Source organism: Hoplias malabaricus, chromosome 6 (assembly GCF_029633855.1).
Source record: "Hoplias malabaricus isolate fHopMal1 chromosome 6, fHopMal1.hap1, whole genome shotgun sequence".
NCBI classification, from domain to species: domain Eukaryota; kingdom Metazoa; phylum Chordata; class Actinopteri; order Characiformes; family Erythrinidae; genus Hoplias; species Hoplias malabaricus.
Window position 1 is genome coordinate 39,463,618 of NC_089805.1, and position 16,090 is coordinate 39,479,707.

A 16,090-nucleotide genomic window follows, 5' to 3' on the forward strand; every position below is an offset into this window, starting at 1 on the left:
TTCACTGCTTGAATAGTGCAGTTCACTTTTAGAGCACTGCCCGGAAATCACACACAGTTACACAGTGCAGTGCCCAGAGTAGGAAAGACTGAGGTGCCATTCTCCATATTACAGCTCAGCTTCATCACAATTATTTGATTCTAAAGGTTAAAAATACTACCTAGTGTTGTTTAAATCCCTAAAAGAACATACAATCAGCCATAACATTATGACCACCCCCTTGTTTCAAGTCCAGCGGCACTGCTGTGTCTGATCCACTCGTACCAGCACCATGTCAGAGTCACTGCAGTGCTGAGAATAATCCACCACCCAAAACATACCTGCTCTGTGGTGGTCGTTTGGGGTCCTGAACACAAAGCAGGCAAACAAAGTATTATGATTGCAGAGCAACAGATGGACTACAGCCTAATTGTAGAACTAAAAATTTCTCATGGATGTCAGTGGAAATGGTCATAATATTATGGACCCGGAATAACTGGGTACTGGGCACAAGGCAAAAACACACCCTGGATGGGTCAACACAGGGCACCACACTCGCACACATCTATGGACACAGCCAATCCACCTACCAACCTGTGGTTTTGGACTGTGGGTGGGAACCAGAGCACCCGGAGGAAGCCCCCGCAGACACAGGGAGAACACACCAAACTCCACTCAGACAGTAGTTTCAGCTGGCATTGTGAGACTGAGACTACACAGACAGCAACCCAAAGTGGTGTCTGAACCCACAACCCCCTGGACCCTGGAGGTGTTTGATAGTGCCACTATGCCACCTGTCTATGGAATCTGTCTATGAATCTTTTTGAACATAAAATAGTCATCTCAAAAATTAAACTTACATTCATTCATTCATTCATTGTCTGTAATCGCTTATCCAGTTCAGGGTCGCGGTGGGGCCGGAGTCTACCTGGACTCACTGGGCACAAGGCGGGAACACACCTTGGAGGGGGCGCCAGCCCTTCACAGGGTAACACAGAAGCACTCACACACAGACACTTTTGAGTCGCCAATCCCCCTACCAACGTGTGTTTTCAAACTGTGGGAGGAAACCGACGCAGACACAGGGAGAACACACCACACTCCTCACAGACAGTCACCCGGAGGAAACCCACGCAGACACAGGGAGAACACACCACACTCCTCACAGACAGTCACCCGGAGGAAACCCACGCAGACACAGGGAGAACACACCACACTCCTCACAGACAGTCACCCGGAGGAAACCCACGCAGACACAGGGAGAACACACCACACTCCTCACAGTCAGTCACCTGGAGCGGGACTTGAACCCACAACCTCCAAGTCCCTGGAGCTGTGTGACTGAGACCATAACCTGCTACCTGCTGAATTCACTTATATCATTAGCCAATGAGGAAGCAAACAAATAAATAAAAATGAAAGCTGCAGACAAATATCAAGCAGCAGACGAGAGCTGAAAGTGAATTTACAAGAAACAGGATTACACATTGCCAAGTTATGTCTTATTCGAAATTGTTTTTTGTTGTTTTTTTTTTACCTTGTGTTTCAGTGACTTTTATTCTCTTTAAAAAGGTATTTTTTTATGTTTAGAGGGTTTTGTTTGGTGCAAATCTGACTCCAAATAGTTCACGTTTTTCTAGAGGGGCGGAGTGTAGGAAGGTGTGCTAAAATGTATTCTTCTTAATGTTTGTTTACAAACATTTACAACATTTAAATACTGTGTGCATCGTTACAGCAGATGAGGTGTGCCCCCAGTTCCAATAATGCACTGATGCATGGCTGCAGTTATAACTCACAACATTCAAAAAGCATAGCTACACATTGCAAAACAAAATGTACAAAATAAATATTACATCTCACAGCGTTAGCTAGTGCTAAACAACCAAATAAACACACAGCAAATAAAACTGTCACTTACATTTCCCCCGGCTTCAGTTTTGCCACGAATAGTCGGAATTGATCCCTCTTTCAGGAAAAGTTTGGTTGCCAGTCCTGTGTTGTACTGGCCCAGGTTGGTAAAGCAGTCAGACACAAAGTGGTTAGTACACACGTACAGGTTTTTGCTGAGTTTATCTGGTATGGTACCTTTAAAAATAAACTTCATCCACTCAGCTCTTGTGCTTTCCGAGGCTGGGAGCCGATGCACAGATTTGTGCTGCTCTGTGCAGCCAACAACAGAGCAGCTGCCGTACTTAGCTCTTATCTTCGACATGATGCTGCTTAAGGTTAGCGGGTCCGTCTCTCTCTCTCTTCTTACGAGAAAAAAAACATGGCGAAGCTTTGTGGAGGCAGTGCTCAAACCGTAGGTGGAGTCACTTGACGTAAGAAGCAGGACAGTATCCCAACGGCTCGTTTTATTCCATGTTTTCAGCCCACAGCCCACAAAAATTGTGTTGTTTACAGCTGTTGTGTTTACACTGAATTTGTTTCTCTCTAATATGACCCCTTTAAGTCTCGAGTTGGATGTGTCCAACAGTAGGAAGCTGAGGGATATTGCTATTGGACAGTCCCGGGCTCTGGGTTGAGCAGGCTGCCGGTGGAACAGCCCCCTGCTCCGCTTGTGTCGGAAACCGTGAGCCGCTGTTTCCTTTGCCAGCGAAAGGACTTTCACTTGTTTCTTATCCTCGGTCTGTGGAGGGTTTTTTTTTTCCTGGGAGCTGTCTGACACTCTGGTAGATATTTACTTTGTCATTACCGAGCTGTTGAAACAGCTGTTTCTAGGATGTGAAACAGGATTTAAGTGTTTCTGCTGTTTGGCTCTAGTTTGGTTTCCAGGGCGCAAACGGTTACTAGCTTTAGCTTCGGCAGTTGATAACGTTAGTTTGGCTTTGACCTGTCGGGAAAGAGTCGGTTTGTTTAATTTTATTTATGTTAAATTCATTTAAAGATTAAGTTTCCGAGCTACTTGTGTTTTGTACGTGTTTATAGCCAGATATGTCCACGTTCTTCGGATTTAAATCAGCTTAGTAACAGCTCCAGAGTTAGCTAGCCGAGTGACTGTTGGAAAGTGCGCATTTTTTGTATTTTCCTCGGCTACGTAACTCCATTAGACAGTTAAATTATTATTTACAAACACGTTTGGTTTATTTCTGTGATATTTGAACTTTGTTGAAACTTGAGAAGTCTTAAATAACTCGCACTGCGCTGAGTTAGCTCGCATAGCCAGTTTAGCAGGTGGCGTGGCTGGCTAACCACAGATCACACTGTCCTCAGTATTCAGAATAAGGGAGATGTTGTCGAGCGAATACAGCTTATTTCCTCTCTATGTGGTCTAGTCCTTCATTTTTGAGTTGCGAAATTTTACATCTGATATAATGCTGTTATTCCACGTCGAGAAACTTTAAAGTGATAATGCTTTGTGATCTAAAACTTGCTATGAGGGACGGAGTGATGAAATATGTATGTGGTTTTGTCCCTAGATCAGTAATGAAGAGACAGGACACTGAGGACCAGCTGGTGGAGAGCAGTGGAGGATCACCTGATGGAACAGGGGACAGCACTGTGAGTCCTGAAGGAGATGAAAGTCCCAAAGAGCCCAACACACAAACAGACAACTCTCCAGCTCCACCCTCCCGGACAGATGAAGGCTGTAAGTGAGAAACGTATGGCAGAGAAAAATAGAAAAGACTCTGAAAAGAGTATAAACAGACTAAAGGATGACACGCTCTCATTTAAGGCAAGCAGTATTTAATGTCTCACTATGAATAGGCAAAAACTGCTGAGCTTGCAGGAGCTTTGCCTAAACAAAAACGCATGATGATATTTAACATGCTTGATTTGATCAGAACATCTAGAGGAGAATAAACCTAAGACGGTACCACTGACTAGTTTATACCAAATGGTAAATATCACTATCATTATTTTATTCACACAATGGAAATTTGCCTGTGACAGGGAACTCCCTTGAAAAGTCTTGTGGTGTAAGGCCTCCGTTACACAGAGAGAACGTGGCCTGTCATTGATTTGAAAAATGAGAGAGTCCTTTTCTCTCCCATGAGCAGATAGAGAAAGCCTAACATACCAGAATGAGGCAGTCTGTTTTTTTAACTAATTTACAGACACTGGGGCTTCATAAACACCTTCAACCGGTTTCCAGCGCACAAACAAACTGGAGAGCCAGCAAATGGTGAAGAAATATCATCTGATTTTAATTTAAAAAAGAAAAAAAGTGTTTTTGGATTACAGTCGTGAAAGTTGCCTTGCGGTGTGAGTATTTAAACTGTAATAATCAAATGCCAAAAAGCACATCTTAACCTTCTATATACGTCTTAATATATATGACTCATTATGGTACATGCTTATTTTTAACAATATAAGAAAGACTCCAGTGGTTTTTGTAAGGAACACACCAGCTTGAGACATGCTTTGGAACACTGCATTTTCAAAACAGAAATGCTTAGCCATGACATTGATTGGTTAATCTATACATAATACATATTCTGGCATAAAAAGGCAAAACATGTACATATTAATAAGGTAAAAAAATACAAAAAATTCAATGTTTAATTTCCCTCATGCTAACAGTAGCTGAGGCTGGAGCCATGCCATCCTCCTGTGACGTGGGTGAGGAGCTAAGCAGAAAGTTGGAGGACATCCTCAGCACATACTGTCAGGAGGATGGCGGAGAGGACTCTGCTGTGCCCAATGGCCAACCCGATGGTGTAGAGGTCAATGGGCTGACGGACCGAGAAGAGGGCAAGCCGGAAGATACCAAACTTAATGGCAGCGGGAGTACAGAGAAGGACCAGAAAAAGCTTCAGGAGAAAAAGAAAGTTAAAGGACTGGGTGAGTAACCGTCTCTGTCTGAGACAGTTTCAGAATGTTTGATGTCTCTAATTATGTAGTTTTTTTTAAAGCTTTTTATTGCAGTGTTTAATCCAATAATTTGGATTATTGCTGGTGGTTATACTTTTCTCTGTGCTTTATTTTAATAGGTAAAGAGATAACGCTCCTCATGCAAACTTTGAACACACTGAGTACCCCAGAAGAAAAGCTTGCTGGTCTGTGCAAGAAGTATGCTGAATTGGTAAGTGGCGGGTTCTTAACAAATCTGAGAAATCAGTTTGAATGTGTCTGAAACAAAGATTCATTGCTCTATATAAGTGCTCGATATAAGTGATGAAATTACATTGTCTCATGCAAAACCTCATGCTATTAATAGGTCATAGAGTAAAGCAAATAAAGTGTGATAAATAGAGATGGAAGGATCGATCGGCTATGTATCGGTATCGGCCGATTTTTAATCAAAATATGAGATCGCGATCGGCCGATATTTCTCAAATTTAGCCAATCCCGAGCTAGCGTTTCATCCAGGAGGAGTCTCCTTAAAACCTCCCGGTAAAGTCCCTGCAATTCCTATCCGAACTTTTAGAAAACATGTCGTCAGTCTGGCAGTTTTTTACCTTATGTGACACAGACTCATCCAGGGCGTTTTGTAAAATTTGTAAAACCAATGTGTCTCGTGGGGGAACCGAAACAAAGTCATTTAACACTACTAATCTGATACGGCACTTAATATCCCACCTAAGGGTTTTGCGCAAACAAAACGGGAGCCGTGTTCCGGTGAAGAAATGCCAGGACCAAGCCAACAGAAAAATCACGAATAGATTCCTTGTCTGCCATGTACAGTGAAATACTGGAGGAAAGCATGGAGGTCCAGGAGAGCAACAGTCCGATCGCATCCCAAGTGCGCTGCTATTTTTCGGAGCCCACCATCCCACGGAGCGCGCGAGCACTAGCGTATTGGAAAAGCAATAAGGCCCTTTTTACCGCTCTTGCCGAAGTCGCTCGAGCCTATCTCTCTGCGCCTTGCACAAGTGTGGATAGTGAAAGATTGTTTAGCGTCGCTTCAAATATTCTGACTGAAAAGAGGAACAGACTCATCCCAGAAAGCTGAAATGTTACTCTTTGTGAAAAGAAATATGCCTTTAAAACTCAACATTAAGAACCAGTAGTTCGGCAGCAGGTAGTGTCGCAGTCACACAGCTCCAGGAACCTGGAGGTTGTGGGTTCGATTCCAGCTCCGGGTGACTGTCTGTGAGGAGTTGGTGTGTTCTCCCCGTGTCCGCGTGGGTTTCCTCCGGGTGCTCCGGTTTCCTCCCACAGTCCAAAAACACACGTTGCAGGTGGATTGGCGACTCGAAAAGTGTCCGTAGGTGTGAGTGTGTGAGTGAATGTGTGTGTGTCTGTGTTGCCCTGTGAAGGACTGGCGTCCCCTCCAGGGTGTATTCCCGCCTTGCGCCCGATGATTCCAGGTAGGCTCTGGACCCCCCGCGACCCTAAATTGGATAAGCGGTTACAGATAATGGATGGATGGATGGATAGTTCGGCAGATGGGCTTTTTTCCCATTAAAACAGGCCCGGTTGTTTAATTTCAAACTTTCCATATTTTATACCTGCTGTTTTATTAAATCTATAATTCATCCAAGACCTAACTGCACAATTTCAGTGACGCTATGCAGACATTTATTTTTTAATTTATTGTGTAACAATAATTCAATATCTACATTTAATGGTTGCAATTTTTCGTTTTTATAATAACCCAGGTTCTGAGTTTAATACCTGCAATTTTGACTGTATTTATGTAATATACTGTTTTTTCGTGTTAAAATAATTAATGGTCTAAATTTAATGATTGCAGTATTTTATTTATTTGGTGTACTGTTTTAAAACAATTGTAAAAAGAAATATAAATCAAAACTAACGGTTGCAGTTTTTCATTTAAAATAACCCAGAATCTAATGACTGCAGTTTTGACTGCATTTAATTACATTTTGTTTTTTAATTAATGAATGGTCTAAAAGTAATCATTGTTTGAATTTATTTTTGTATTTATTTCTAATTTTCTGTATTATGCTGTTTCACATGAGTTCGTTAAAAATGGTAATAAACCATTTTAGACCAAGATTTGTGTCTTGCCTGCTAAAAATTGCATGTTTGCCCTGCAGTGGCATATAGCCCCGCCCTCGATCGGTATCGGCTATCGGCCGATCTTGCTGAAATGTGATCAGGGATCGGAATCGGCCTCAGAAACGTTGATCGTTCCATCTCTAGTGATAAATCATAAATTACTGCTTTTTCTACTAAGATTTTCTAAGTGGATTGATTTGTTGGTGCCACAGAAAAGTTATAAATAATTAAATTATAGTTATAATTATATATTATGTTTCCATTGTTTCCTTTAATTAGTGTCTCACACTTTCAATTTTATCATCAGTTATAAATCCTGTTTAAATGGAAAGTACTCACTCTGCTGTTTATCACATGTACGTTGCTAAACCTATACAGTTGTAAATTATGATTAACAAGAAATAAAGAGGACATGGCTGTAAGAGGATAATCCAACAATCCAAGGTTGAACACAAGGACAGGGCGTAATGGTAGACAAACCTGAGACCTCTAGAGCAGTTTCTTCAGGAAGAGGTGGCAAACAACCTGGTGCAAAATTCTCATTAAGTATCGAATAAGCAATGATGTAGGCTGAACTTTTTTTTTTTTTTCTTTGAGTTTTAAGGTATTTTAGATAAAATTGTAGGTTTTCTTTGTTTCTGGAAGGGAGTAGGAAAACGAGTTTCCCAGGTCAGTATTGGAGACTTGTTTTGTCATTTTGTAGTTCCCCATTGGCATTCACGCTTGTCATGGATATCTTTAGTATTAGAACTTTGTCCCTGTCTCTGCCACAAAACTGAGATATAGAGGACATTGGCAAACTGTCAGCTTACAGCCAACGTTCTTGGCAGGCAGTGCACCACTCTTTCAGCTGATTGAGTTTGTTTGCGCTTCAAAATCAGGTTAGCAATGTGAAGAACAATAGTGGGAAGTGAACTATAGTTTTCCAAAGCCTCTACCAAGCAGTCCCAGTGCTGCTGTTAAAATTTTCTACACACAATTTCTTGCATTTTGACCAAGGAGAACTATTATCTTAATGGCACTTTAACATGTGATCGGGGGTTGGCAGGGTGTGTAATGGTAGGATAGTAAATACTAATATTATCTTAATCTGACAACTTCTTTTTTCATCTGTTTATAAACATATTTATTAAATCTGAATCTTTTTCAGAGCTAGGTCCGCTCAAGTCATGACACGTTTTTGCCTTGCTATCCTCTTTACATTTAAGCCTCATGCCATATTAATGGACCTGCTGGTCTTATTGGCCTACAGAATGCTTGAAAATAAATGTAAAGAAAATGATTGCAAATATAATGTTGGTCTGATATTGTCTACTACTTTTTAATTTCTACTGCCCAATGTGTGAAGCAGATATGAGTTATGGCAGCAGCTGGCTGTATGGTAGTATCTTAGATCATGTGCTTGATTATCTACATCCTCCATCTCTGACATGAAGTCCCTTCGGTCTCTTTGGCTGTTTTTCTTTTTAACTGGACAGTATTGCATATTGATCCTAGACAATATCTACTGTGCTATTAAATTACCATTACCATTTTATAGTCATTGTGGGTTTTATTTATTTATTTATTTATTTTTTAGCTTGAGGAGCACCGCAACTCTCAGAAGCAGATGCGAGCTCTGCAGAAGAAGCAAACGCAGCTGATCCAAGAGAAAGACCACTTGAGGAATGAGCATAGCAAGGCCATTCTAGCCCGCAGCAAACTAGAGAGTCTATGTCGTGAGCTGCAGAGACACAACCGCACACTGAAGGTACATATTCACAAGACACATATTCAGTTTGCCTCTTGTAATACCTCATCTTGTGAAAAGTCTATTTCACATGAACTGTGTGCTTAAGTGGTAAAACAAAAAATTAGATTGGCCTATATATCTGCTGTAGAAATGATCACAGCTTTAATTTCTTGGTGCAGCCCAGTGGTGCTACAGGTACAGGTGTCACTGACAAGCTTGAGATTCCTGTTTGGTGTAAGCATGGGTTTGTTTTGGGTGTTTCACTTAACTTTCAAGGTCCAAAAAACAGTTCTTGTAAGCGGATTGGCTATTCAGATGTCTCCATAGATGTAAATGTGTGCGTGATGCCTTATAACAGACTTCTGCCTCGTCCAGTTCCGGTGGGATCTGGACCCACAGCGACCCTGAACAGGATGAAGCAGTTACAGAAGATAATTAATTGATAACTTCTTGATAAAACTATGTAGGACCATCTGACTTTTTATGATGTTTCTCTCTGCCAGGAGGATGGCGTTCAGCGTGCTCGGCAGGAGGAGGAGAAGAGGAAGGAGGTCACCTCCCATTTTCAGGTGACACTGAATGACATCCAGGCACAGATGGAACAGCACAACGAACGCAATGCCAATTTACGACAGGAGAACATGGAGCTGGCTGAAAAACTGAAGAAGCTTATTGAACAGTATGAGCTACGGGAAGAGGTGAGTGCTTGATAAAGATAGGAGAAGTAAGAAGAAGGGGTAAGCAGAATGGAATTGTGTGGTATGCAATGGCTTGGTTTTCTTGGTAGCTTGAAGGAACACTAGGTAAGATTTGGGTTTTTTGTTCCCGGGGCTATCCCTAGTGTAACTAATTTTTACAGGAGTATTATGAAATCAGTGGGGAGGATGGAAGAGGAGGGTGGTTTTCTCCAAAAGTTAAATAGTGCAGTTTCTGCAGCGCTGACCCCAGAGTAGCAATGACAGAAGCTCTACTCCTCCCGTTACTGGTCAGTGAAGCATCACAATGATTATTAAGCTGTCATTTTAACATAATAACAAAATGTTACTTAGCGTTCTTTTAAATGTCAGAAATGTACTTATTTGGCACCAGGGTTAATTAAGAAGAAATTAGAATTAGAGCTCATTGTTTAGTTAGACCTTCAGCAAAGACTAAAGTCTTTAAAGATTGTTTTTTTATGGTATATTAAATTGCAAAAGGCCACAAATAATACACCAAGTGTCCACATTTATGTTTGTTGTATGTGATGCTGTTTATTTTGGTAACAGCTAGCTGGTACTTCAGTAATCAGTTTCCTATGTTGGAGAAGTTCTTCAACACTGAAGTCTGAATAGAGATTACAAGTTAGATGCTAACTTGTGAATGAGTATCTTTGTATTAAATATGAAGGAAAAATATCCTGTTTGGTGTGTTAATTGTTATATTTTTGAAGTATAGTGCTAAGCCAATACTTATTCACTACTGCAGCACATAGACAAGGTGTTCAAGCACAAAGATCTACAGCAGCAGCTGGTCGATGCTAAGCTCCACCAGGCTCAAGCACTGCTCAAGGACTCTGAGGAACGTCACCAGAAGGAGAAAGAGTTTGTGAGTTTATGGAGATGCTTTTATACAAGATAATTTGAGAGATAGCATCTTTTGAAGTAGTTAACAAATATACTGTGCATGTATCCTGTCCTTCACTGAGTGCTACCTCAAACTGCTCACAGATGAATATTTGGAAATAATTCTGATTTCTTTATTGGACTCCCTTCTTTTCCACAGCTTTTGAAAGAAGCCGTGGAGTCACAGAGGATGTATGAACTTATGAAACAGCAAGAGGTTCACCTCAAACAACAGGTGAGCATCTGTTTTAATTAAAAAACAGATGGTCCTTTTAAAGAGAAGATTAATGTTGAGCAGATCTATTTTTACCCTGCTCGTCTGCTGTGTGAACTTTTTAAGCTTTCAAGGGTGCTTTTTTTGTTTTGTTTAAAATGGAAGCTGTGCTGTTTTGACTTTGTCCCTTTCAGTTATCACTATACACAGAGAAGTTTGAAGAGTTTCAGAACACATTGTCCAAAAGTAATGAGGTATTCACAACCTTCAAGCAAGAGATGGAGAAGGTAATACAAAAAATAATAGTTGACTTATTTAAAATGAGCACTAGGTGTAGGATCAGGACTCTGGAAATGCTGATTTAGACACATTTATAAAGATACTACTGTTACTGCAGAAATATGACTATGTTTTTTCTTTCTGTGTTGTCTTGCAGATGACCAAGAAGATAAAGAAGCTGGAGAAGGAAACAACAATGTACAGGTCACGATGGGAGAGCAGTAATAAAGCACTCTTGGAGATGGCAGAAGAGGTGTGTGTGTGTGTGTTCATTAAATTTACTGAATTAATTAAACAAAAATCTTGCTCTATGCAGCATGCTATTTTTACAGTACACTAATACTGTCCAAACAATATTCCTCAGATTATATTTCCAATGTAAACAGTAGTGGGTTTTGTCCCCTCCTCCAGAAAACACTTCGAGACAAGGAGTTGGAGAGCTTGCAAGTGAAGGTGCAGAGACTGGAGAAGCTTTGTCGGGCACTGCAGATAGAACGCAATGAACTGAGTAAGAAAGTTCAGGGCCTTAGTAAACCAGAGGATGGGCAAGGCCTAGAATCAGGGGCAGCAACAGAGTCTGAGTCTCAACAACCAGGCACAGACTCAGAAGAGGGAAGTCCCAGCCAACCGAAAAGCCCTGAACCAGAGACTCCACCCACCACCTGCACTCAGACTTGTCACTGTGGTCCAGAGCTAGAGGCAGAGGAGCAGAAGGAGGCGTGTTCAGCCCAGGATTGAGGTGTTCTCAATGGGCTAACCACACCTCGCAATCTCCTCACCTCTTCTCAGTGGTCACCAGCTGTCAGTCTCTAAGCTCTGTCCTTTGATTTGTGGTCTCTTCTTGGGGCTTTCCATTCTGTCAGGGAAGATTGTGCCTTCAAGATGGCTCCTATGCTGCATTTTTACTTAGTTTTCTTTTGGCTTCTTTGTTTCTCTATTTCATCACCATTCTTCACTCTAACCTAACACGCTTAAAGGGGCATGGAACTACTGCTTCACTTGAGAGTAATACAGTCAGTGGAAAGACTGGGCAACAACATTTTTGATGTGTTTTACAAATAAATGTACATATCCTCTAGTAGAAATACACTTAACATAGCATACATCTGCAAATTTTAAAGCACAATTTCTGTATTCATTTCTGATTTTAATACAAAACAGAACATGAAATGTGACATGTGCCCTAAAATTTGTATGTGTCACCTCACCCCCCCCCCCCCCCCCTCCAGATATTAAATCAAGTGACTGTATGCAAGTTCTCTGTAGAGGATGCTTGCTTATTTTCACTTTGAATATCAGTCCAGGTTGCCCAACCTACATTAGACCGTATTGTTCACTTCTTTAAACTTCTGCGTGTTGGCTTGAATCTTTATTAGTTTGTCTGAGCAACCATTAAAATGATAGACGGATGGGCAAGAGAGCTGCTTAAGAACATTGCCTTATTTCTAACAGATGGGACTGTAATTTTAGTGTGACCGTACATATATATTTGTGTGTTCTCACACCATGTTTCAGATATTGTCCATAGCATCTCTCCCAGCGAGTGAGTTGATGTTCTTTATTTTTTTCGTTTTTTTTATTTTTCGTGCAACTCCACACACAGTCCAAGGACCTGGATACACTAGCACAGTTTTTTTTTTTTTTTTTTTTTTTTTTTTTCTTTTTTTTAATCAGTGGCTTTGGATTTTGTATACATCCGTGTAGTACCACACACAAGAGGAGGTTAATCTTACCGTATTTAAGAAAAACAGTTAAACTTTTTCCTGAAATTTGTAGCAGAATCATGCACGTTACTGCTGTTCTTCACAGGGTGTATTATGCTTGTCACAGTTAATGGCTGTCATCATCATCATCATGCTAAACCATTATTCCATCCTTCAGAACGTTAGTTTATCAAGGCCATCACCACACTGAGATGAGAAAGTTTTACTTGCAGCACTTGGAATATGAGTGCTCCGTTAGCTTCAAGAACAACAATCCTACTTTGCAAGAATGTAGCTTTATCATTTTAAAGGGGGAAAACCACAATATTTTCAAATTGTCTACATAATTAGGATGTAAACTGAGTAATACAGGGTTGTGTGATGTAAAATGACATGAGAAAACTTAGGCATAAACTATTAATTCCTTAATGGATGTAATGTAGACTACAGTTTATAAAAACGTTATTTGTTTTTTCTTTAGATTAATCACAATTGTGAACACTACACGTCAGTTCTGGTCACGTTGGGTAGTAAATTACATGGCAGTGTTTACACTGTGTTGTATACGTTCCAATATTTGATTCCTTTCAGTACTATTGTAAAAATAAAATCCAACTCATTAATTTTTCTTTAGTTAACCATTTTACATCATACAACGGTGGATGGCTGTTTACATTTTAAACTTTTAATTATGTAAACATTTTGGAGATTTGGCAAGAGAGTGCAACATTTGGAAGTAGAGTATGAATGGATCTGTTTTGGCCAGTTTTACACAGTTCTCCATAAACATTCCTGAAAATAATCATGTGCTTGAAAGAGGTTATAGCCACTGAGTCACGCATCAACTACCGCAAAATTATTTAACCCCACTTTTCTTCGTAGTTGACCATTATTTTGATACTTTGTTGATACTAATACACAGTATGTGTCTAACATGATTGTAAACATATTAAAAGCAAAGTCTATTACATAAATATTTAATTGTTTCGCAGATCCGTTTTTTTTTTAGATCAGTTTCAATACAGAGATTCTAAAATGATAAATCTATGCAACTTTAGTGCCGTTAACATGATCTTTATTTAGCTCCTAAACAAAGGTCAGACATGTTGGGTATTGAATGTACGTTAATGTAGTCTCACCATAGCTTCAGACCAACATCACTGAAGATAACCGCAGTTGTGAATTTAATTTCTAGTTCTACATTTTTACTTTGAGATAATGCAGTTTTCTATGTTTTATACTCGGACACAATGAACATTAGTGCTAAACTTACCTGGATATCAGTTCCACTCAATCCACGCGATGTCTTCCATATGTCAACACCCAGACAGATGTTAGCATGGATTCAGATCCACGTTTTGTCTTTTACACAGTAACCGCATGCTAGCTTTCATGGATCCCCTCATTTGCTGTTCAATAATGCTGGACCCACCCACTGTTATGAGGTACCAAAGATCTTTTTTGTTCTTGTTGTTGTTGTTTTTCCTCACATCTGTAAACATTATTTGCAAATTAAATTACACAGAAAATAAACAAATCTGTGAATGTCTTATTTTTTACATAAAAATTATGTATATGATGGGTGTAAAATGTATTAATAAATAAAAAAATCTGCAGGGATCTCCACACATCAGAAGTTCTCCACACATCAGAAGTACAGTCTTACAAATCTGCACATTCAGGGACGTGAGGTCTTGGGCCTGTTGTGGGCAGTACATCATTCTGAAAATACCCACTACTTCATTGTTGATATGAAAATGTTCATGTTTTGTTTTATTTTCTCTGTAGTGGCCTCTTGACCATAGTGTTGAGCTGATTTCTCCAGTGGATGGAAAGACAGAAGCACTTACTGCTTTTTTTTCCCCTTGAAATATATCAGTCTGTGTGTAATGAATGAGTACAATATGCAACTTTTTTAATTTTTTTAACGGAATTACTGAAATAAATCAACTTTTTCATATGTATTTAAGTTTAATGCCCAGCACCTGTATGGCAAGACCAGAAAACACTTAAATATGAGTAAACCTAGCGTGACCAGTCGTCCTCTTTTACCCGGACTTGTCCTCTTTTTTAGACTTAAAAAAATGTCCAGGCGGAATTTCACAAACGTCCGGGATTTTCTTTTTCTAGAGCTTACATAGAACTTCGAGAAGTTTTGTTCACAAACTAATCCCGCCCTCCCCTACTCCGATTGGTTCGCTTGAGTGAGAAGGGGGCGTGGTGAAGAACCCTAAAATCTTCTGATTGGACGGTCTGACTGTAGAGCTACCGTTATTGGTCGATAACCTTCTCTGTAAACATTTAATTGGTCAGTCCTTGTTTACGTCAGACAAAGCTCATGTATCCAGCTATGCCGAAACGTAAATGTAAGTTCTCGGATGAATTAAAAAAAAAAAATTCCCATGTTTTGTGTAGCAAATAAAGGTGTAAAGGACCTAAAAGCACACATAGGTTCAGCTAAGCATACGAGGGGTGAGAGCTTATCACCCCCCCCCCCCCTCCTCATCTCGTGGCATGGCAAATGAAACTCATGCTACAGTTAACATACATGTTGAACTTCCACAAACACAACACCACACATGAGAGTATGTATGGTATGGGTGGATCAGACACAGCACTGTTCCTGAGGTTTTTTACACATGTAGTGGGTCACTGCTGTGTTGAGTGTTTCCACACGCAAAAATATCTGAAAGAACAGAAGTCTGTGGTCAGAAACTAACCCCTGATGAAGAACTAAAGGAAACCAGCAAAAGCTCTCTCCCTGAAAGTCTCCACTATATAGGACACAATTCTGGGTTTCCGCCGACGTGTGTCTCACAACGTAGTGGACCATTAATGTACTCATGTAGAGGACAGCGGATAACCGGTGTATTGTTTGGTAAACGTCCACATGAGGTAGCGTCAGAAATAATTCACTACACTCTTGAATTCAGTTCCTTATAATAGTGCACTGTATGGTAATACAGGGAGTGATGAAGAGGGAGCCATTTACGACACAGTGAAAGAATTAAAATGGGCTGTGAAAGTTTATCATGCAGAAAGCTTTACTGATTATTTTGAAGCTTTTAAAATGCCCAATGACTCTAGGTTAGTATGTACAGTAGTAAAATTAGTATCATTATGGTGATGATGAATAACCACTCTGTAATAAACTTGACTGTCTCTCCCTCAGGGCTAGTGATGTGCGATCGATACTGAAATATCGATACCTCCAATACCAGATCTTTATGCTCTAAAATCAATTTTCAAATCAAAATATCGATACGTTTGATACTTCAGTCATTTGAGGTAATGTGTATCATTAACAGGAACACGGTGGAAAGTAACTAAACTATTGAGGTCTTGTCTAAATGATTTACGGTTAGTGGAAATTACTTTTTCTTCCACTTGGGTAAGTGCATAATGCGTAAGCACAGTGGCAGTCAATCACTGAAGACAGACACAGTGTAAACGGAGTGTGGAGCTATTTCAGCTCTGTCTCTCTTCAGTCTCTGGAGGAGTCCTGTGGTGTCGCAGTCACACAGCTCCAAGGACCTGGAGGTTGTGGGTTTGATTCCCGCTCCGGGTGACTGTCTGTGAGGAGTTTGGTGTGTTCTCCCTGTGTCCGCGTGGGTTTCCTCCGGGTGACTGTCTGTGAGGAGTGTGGTGTGTTCTCCCTGTGTCTGTGTGGTTT

At 40.3% G+C, this 16,090-nt stretch overlaps 2 protein-coding genes across 5 annotated transcripts in view; one reads left to right on the plus strand and one right to left on the minus strand.

Annotated features, from left to right (window-relative positions):
* The window catches only part of LOC136699162 (uncharacterized), a 34,388-nt gene extending 32,010 nt beyond the window's left edge, over window positions 1-2,378 (minus strand). The window contains exon 1 of the mRNA XM_066673639.1: window positions 1,898-2,378. Within this exon, the coding sequence (XP_066529736.1) occupies window positions 1,898-2,191 (294 nt within the window). The 5' untranslated portion in view covers window positions 2,192-2,378. The remainder of the gene's footprint in view (window positions 1-1,897) is intronic.
* On the plus strand, window positions 2,115-13,936 carry txlna (taxilin alpha). 4 transcript variants are annotated; one of them, XM_066673643.1, is made up of 11 exons: window positions 2,115-2,204; window positions 3,399-3,568; window positions 4,504-4,764; window positions 4,914-5,005; window positions 8,468-8,638; window positions 9,124-9,318; window positions 10,085-10,204; window positions 10,382-10,456; window positions 10,630-10,722; window positions 10,872-10,967; window positions 11,126-13,936. In XM_066673643.1, the coding sequence occupies exons 2-11, from the start codon at window positions 3,406-3,408 to the stop codon at window positions 11,450-11,452; spliced, it is 1,593 nt and encodes a 530-aa protein (XP_066529740.1). In that variant the 5' UTR covers window positions 2,115-2,204; window positions 3,399-3,405; the 3' UTR covers window positions 11,453-13,936. The 4 variants fall into 4 exon arrangements, with proteins under 4 accessions (XP_066529740.1, XP_066529741.1, XP_066529737.1 ...); XM_066673644.1 differs by lacking the exon at window positions 2,115-2,204 and adding an exon at window positions 2,502-2,651 and having other exon boundaries at window positions 4,507-4,764; XM_066673640.1 differs by lacking the exon at window positions 2,115-2,204 and adding an exon at window positions 2,503-2,651.
* Window positions 13,937-16,090: the final 2,154 nt, after the last annotated feature.

Coding starts and splice junctions, on each gene's coding strand:
- txlna (XM_066673643.1), top strand. CDS start 3,406: ATGAAGAGACAGGACACTGAGGACCAGCTGGTGGAGAGCAGTGGAGGA. Junction 8,639..9,123: donor GACACAACCGCACACTGAAG/GTACATATTCAC, acceptor TCTCTCTGCCAG/GAGGATGGCGTTCAGCGTGC. Junction 9,319..10,084: donor AGTATGAGCTACGGGAAGAG/GTGAGTGCTTGA, acceptor TCACTACTGCAG/CACATAGACAAGGTGTTCAA.